Source organism: Anolis sagrei, chromosome 3 (genome assembly GCF_037176765.1).
Source record: "Anolis sagrei isolate rAnoSag1 chromosome 3, rAnoSag1.mat, whole genome shotgun sequence".
Lineage (NCBI taxonomy): Eukaryota > Metazoa > Chordata > Lepidosauria > Squamata > Dactyloidae > Anolis > Anolis sagrei.
In genome coordinates this window covers 186492156-186498155 of record NC_090023.1, presented here as the reverse complement: position 1 = coordinate 186498155, position 6000 = coordinate 186492156, and the positions used below count along the sequence as shown (strand labels likewise).

The following is a 6000-nucleotide window of genomic DNA, read 5'->3' as shown; positions in this document are numbered from 1 at the left end:
GGTGGGAGGGGACAGAGGGAAAGGGAGGAAGGGGGGCAGAGAGAGAGAGAGATAGAAGAGGAGAGAAGAAGAAGAGGGCGCACGGCGGAGGATCCTGGCTCTCCACATGGGTAGGGAAGGGAAGGGAGGCTTCGTTTGACAGCTGGATCCAGAGGAAAGGAAGGAAGGAAGGAAGGAAGGAAGGAAGGAAGGAAGGAAGGAAGGAAGGAAGGAAGGAAGGAAGGAAGGACGGGGAGAAGGAAAGAAGGCAGAAGAAGAGAGAAGGGAGGGAGGGAGGGAGGGAGAAGGAAAGAGGGAAGAAAGGTGAGAAGGGAAGGATTTGGGAGGAGAAAAGAAAGGAGGGAGGGGAGGAAGGATGGAAGGTAGAAGATGAGGGAAGGAAAGGAGGGAGGAGGAAAGAAGGAAGGAAAGTAAGAAGGAAAGGATTTGGGAGGAGGGAGGGAAGGAAGGAAGGAAGGAAGGAAGGAAGGAAGGAAGCGGGGAAGGACAGAGAGAAAGAAGAAGAGGGAAGGAAGGAAGGAAGGAAGGAAGGAAGGAAGGAAGGAAGGAAGGAAAGAAGGGAGAAGGAAGGAGGGAAGAAAGGTGAGAAGCAAAGGATTTGGGATTGGGTGGGTTGTTAATTGTATCCTTGTCTTTTTTTGTGGTGAGGAAATGAATGTTTGCCTCCATGTGGTTTTTTGTGTGTTGTAATCCGCCCTGAGTCGCTTTAGGGAGAGAGGAAGGAATAGAAATAAAACTGTATGATGATTATTAAGGAAAAAAGAAATGAGGGAGGGAAGGAAGGAAGGAGAGAAGGAAAGAAATGATGAGGAGAAGGAAAGAAGGAAGGAGAGAAGGAAAGAAATGATGAGGAGAAGGAAAGAAGGAAGGAGAGAAGGAAGGATGGAAGGAAGGGAGATGGAAAGCTGGAGGAAAGGAGAGAAGGAAGGAAGGGGAGAAAGGGGGAAGGAAGGAAGGAGAAAAGGAAACAAAGGATGGAGAGAAGGAAAGAAGGAAGAAAGTATGGAATGAGAGAAGGAAGTCTGGAAGAAAAGGAGATGGAAAGAGGGAAGAAAGGGGAGAAGGAGAGAAGAAAGAAAAGGAAGGATGGAAGGAAAGGAGATGGAAAGAGGGAAGAAAGGGAAAAGAGAAAGAAGAAAGGAAGGAAAGGGAGAAGGAAGTATGGAAGGAAGGGAGAGGGTAAGAGAGAAGAAAGGAGAGAATGAAAAGAAAGAAAGAGAGAAGGAAGGAAGGAGAAAGGGAAGGATGGAGGGAAGGGAGATGGAAAGAGGGAAGAAATGGAAAAGGGAAAGAAGAAAGGAAGGAAGGATAGAAGGAAGGAAAGTAAAAGAGAAGGAAGAGTGGAAGGAAGATAGAAAGAGGGAAGAAAGGAGAGAAGGAAAAGAAAGAAAGGAAAGAGAGAAGGAAGGAAGGAGAAAAGGGAAAAAAGAAGAAAGGATGGAAGGAAGGGAGATGGAAAGAGGGAAGAAAGGGAAAAGGGAAAGAAGAAAGGGAGGAAGGAGAGAAGGAAGGTAAGAGAGAAGGAAGAGTGGAAGGAAGGGAGATGGAAAGAGGGAAGAAAGGAGAGAAGGAAAAAGAAAGGAAAAAGAGAAGAAGGAGAGAAGGAAGGAAGACAGGAAGAGGGAAGGAGAGAAGGACGGAGAAAAGGAAAGAAGAAAGGGAGGAAGGAGAGAAGGGAGATGGAAAGAGGAAAGAACGGAGAGAAGGGAAGAAGAAAGGAAGGAAAGAATGAGAGAAGGAAGGAAAGAAGGAAGGAAGGGGAGATGGAAAGAGGGAAGGAAGGGGAGAAGGAAAGGGAAGGGGAGAGGGAGGAAAGGAAGGATGGGAGAAGTAGAGAAGGAAGGGAAGAAGGGAAGGAAGAAAGGAAGGAAAGAGGGAGGAAAGGAAAGGAAGAAAGGAAAGCAAGGACATCATCTCCAGCCTCTTGGAAAGAGAGGGCTGCGCTGTCCAGTCCCCCCCCCCCCCCCACTTCCTCCCTGACTCTCTTTCCCTTTCCTTCTTTCCCTCCCTGTCTCCTCTGCACAGCTGGGCGCTGAACCCATCTCCGGGCGACCCCGAGGAAGACTCCGAGGGAGAAGATGCTGCCCCCTCCTCCGCCTCCTCCGCCTCCTCCTCCCCCGCCGCCCCCAGCTGCGTTGCCGCCCGAGGGTCCGGGCGCGCGGTCTTGGCTGGAGGCGGCGGTGGGCGCCGCGCTGGCTGTGGCCCTGCTGCTGGCCCTGGCCCGTCCCTTGTGGGCCCTGCGCTGGAGCCTCAGCCGCGACCGCGCCTGCGCCCTGCCCCTGCCCCGCGGATCCATGGGCTGGCCCTTCTTCGGGGAGACCCTCCACTGGCTGGTCCAGGTGAGTAAAGGGGGGGGGGGGAGAGAGAAAGGGAAGCGCGTCCGCGCATGCTCAGAGCCAGCCCTGACAGCCAGGTTGATATAGTTGCAAGTTAGTCCCATTGAGGACGGGGCAAGCTTGCTTTCTGCAATGAAGTCAAGCTGCAGGGAAAGAGATTCCAACAATGCACAGACAGTGGGATAGGCTGCCTCCTGCTAGATCAGCCATCAAAGCATTCCCAACAGATGGTCACCCAGTCTCTGTTTAAAAATCTCCAGAGAAGGAGACTCCACCACACTCTCAGGCTGGGTCTACACTGCCTTTTATCCCAGGATCTGATTAACTAGGTTCTTGTAGGTTTTTTCGGGCTATAGGGCCATGTTCCATAGGCATTTCTCCTGACGTTTCGCCTGCATCTATGGCAAGCATCCTCAGAGGTAGTGAGGTCTGATGGAAATAGAAAAATTGGTTTATATATCCTATTCCTATTTCCAACAGACCTCACTATCTCTGAGGATGCTTGCCATAGATGCAGGCGAAACGTCAGGAGAAATGCCTCTGGAACATGGCCCTATAGCCCGAAAACACCTACAAGAACCTTGTGATTCCAGCCATGAAAGCCTTCGACAATACATCTGATTAACTGCTTTAAACTCGATTATATGAGTCTACACTGCCAGATAATCTGGGATATGATCCTGGGATAAAGGGCAGTATAGTTTCAGCCTGAGAGTGTGGTGGAGTATCCTTCTCTGGAGGTTTTCAAACAGAGACTGGATGGCCGTCTGTTGGGAATGCTTTGGTTGTGACTTCCTGAGTGGCTCTCCTGGTAGGTAATAATCTGGATCATATGGCGTTGTAGAAGGGACCTTAGGTTGGATGTACACTTTGATATAAAATCCAGATTACCTGCTGTATAAAAGCCACATTGAACTGGATTAAATGGCCATGTGGACTCAAATAATCCATTTCAAAGTGGATTATCTGCCTTGATGTTCCGGGTTATTTGGCTGTGTGGAAGAGCCCTAAAACTGGATCTACGCTGCAAAATAAAATCCAAATTATCTACATTGGACTGGATTAAATAGCAGGATAGACTCAGATAATCCAGTTCAAAACAGATAATGTGGATTATCTCCTTTGATCATCTGGATTATATGGCATTGTAGAAGGGGCCTTAGGTTGGATGTACACTCCGATATAAAATCCAGATTACCTGCCTTGAGCTGGATTATATGGCAGGATAGACTCGGATAATCCAGTTCAAAGCAGTTTTTTTTGGTCGTGTCAGGAGCGACCTGAGAAACTGCAAGTCGCTTCTGGTGTGAGAGAATTGGCCGTCTGCAAGGACGTTGCCCAAGGGATGCCCGGATGATTTGTGGATTATCTGCTTTGATCATCTGGATTATATGGCATTGTAGAAGGGGCCTTAGGTTGGATCTACGCTGCGATATAAAATCCAGATTACCTGCTTTGAACTGGATTATATGGCAGGATAGACTCAGCCCTAATGATGTCAAATTACATCATTTCTACAATAGAGATGCACCCAAGGTGTATTTGAGAGCCCTTCTTAGGATGTATCTCCACTGTTGAGTTAATGCAGTTTGGCACCACTGTTGACCAAAAGATCTCAGGTTTGAATCCAGAGAGTGGCGTGAGCTTCTGCTGTTAGCCCCAGCTTCTGCCAACCTAGCAGTTCGAAAACATGCAAATGTGATTAGATCAATAGGTACTGCTCCAGCAAGTAGGTAACAACGCTCCATGTAGTCATGACCTTAGAAATGTCTATAGATAAGACCGGCTCTTCGGTGTAGAAATGGAGATGAGCACCACACCCCAGAGTCGGACACGACTGGAATTAATGTCAGGGGAAACCTTTACCTTACCTTTACCACCACTTTAGCTGCTAATACTATGGAATGCTATGGAATCATAGGAGTTGTACTTAGACAAGAGCCTTAGCTTTCTCTACCAAAGAGTGTTGGTTCCTCTCCAAGCTACAATTCCCAGAATCACATAGCATTGAACCCTGGCTGTTAAAGTAGAATCAAACTAGATTGAAAAAGACATTGAACTAAAGTGTTTGTTCATTTCATTTCTAACCCACCCTTTCTTTAATAAGCTGAAGGCAGTGCACATCCACCCAATCCTAGTCCTTCCCATTTTAGCCTCACAAGCACCAGGTCTAGCTGAGGGTATATCTTCCCTATAGGATGGATGTAGTGTGACACCACTTTCACTGGCAGGGCTCATTGCTGCAGAATACTTGGCCTTCTCTGCCAAAGAGTACCAAACAATACCCCCATGATTTCATAGGACAGTGTTTCTCAACCTGGGGGTCGGGACCCCTGGGGGGTCACCAGGGTTGTCTGAGGGATCGCCAAAGACCATCAGAAAACAGTATTTCTGTTGGTCATGGGGGTTCTGTGTGGGAAGTTTGACCCAATTCTATCATTGATGGGGTTCAGAATGCTCTTTGATTGTAGGTGAACTATAAATCCCAGCAACTACAACTCCCAAATGTCATGATCTATATTCCCCCAAATCCACCAGTGTTCACATCTGGACATATGGAATATTCGTGCCAAGTTTGGTCCAGATCCATCATTTTTTGAGTCCACAGTGCTCTCTGGATGTAGGTGAACTGCAATTCCCAAACTCAAGGTCAATGCCCACCAATCCCTTCCAGTATTTACTGTTGGTCTTTGGAGTTCTGTGTGGGAAGTTTGGCCCAATTCTCTCAGTGGTGGGGTTCAGAATGCTCTTTGATTGTAGGTGAACTATAAATCCCAGCAACTTCAACACCCAAATGTCAAGATCTATATCCCCCCCCCCAAGTCCACCAGTGTTCACAACTGGGCATATTGAATATTTGTGCAAAGTTTGGTCCAGATCCATCATAGTTTGAGTCCACAGTGCTCTCTGGATGTAGGTGAACTACAACTCCCAAACTCAAGGACAATGCCCACCGAACCTTTGCAGTATTTTCTGATGGTCTTTGGAGTTCTGTGTGCCAAGTTTTGTTCAATTCCATCATTGGAGTTCAGAATGCTCTTTCATTGTAAGTATAAATCGTAGCAACTACAACTCCCAAATGACAAAATCAATCCCCCCCAACCCCACCAGTATTCAAATTTGGGCATATGGGGTATTTGTGCCAGTGAATGAAAATACATCTGGCATATCAGATATTTACATTACGATTAATAACAGTAGAAAAATGACAGTGAGGAAGTAGCAACAGAAACAATGTTATGGTTGGGGGTCACCACAACATGAGGAACTGTATTAAGGGGTTGCGGCATTAGGGAGGTTGAGAAACACTGTCATAGGATTTGAGCCACGGCAGTGAAAGTGGCACTACACTGTATTCATTCTACATTAATGTGTCCTCTAGATTTCCTGTTGGTAAGGCACTCTGGACTTACTCAGAGGCACCTTTGCTGCCGGTTGTATGAAGCCCTAAGCTGGCCAGTGGTGATGACTGCCATATCATCCAATTTTAGAATGCAGATGAACTGCATTGCAGTGGATGACAAGCAGTCCCCAAGTTACGAACAAGATAGGTTCTGTAACTTTGTTCTTAAGTTGAATTTGTATGTAAGTTGGAACAGGTACATATTTAAATGTTACTTCAGCAATATATATATACTAGCTGTCCGCTGCCACGCATTGCTGT

General features: G+C 47.1%; 1 protein-coding gene across 2 annotated transcripts in view; it reads left to right on the top strand.

Annotated features, from left to right (window-relative positions):
• CYP26C1 (cytochrome P450 family 26 subfamily C member 1) overlaps positions 1-6000 on the top strand; it is a 30481-nt gene continuing 24481 nt past the window's right edge. The window contains exons 1-2 of one of the 2 annotated variants that reach the window (XM_067465739.1): positions 1-110; positions 2026-2339. In XM_067465739.1, the coding sequence (XP_067321840.1) occupies positions 2079-2339 (261 nt within the window). In that variant the 5' untranslated portion in view covers positions 1-110; positions 2026-2078. Of the gene's footprint in view, positions 111-433; positions 583-2025; positions 2340-6000 lie in introns of those variants that run through there. The other variant, XM_067465740.1, reaches the window with a different exon arrangement.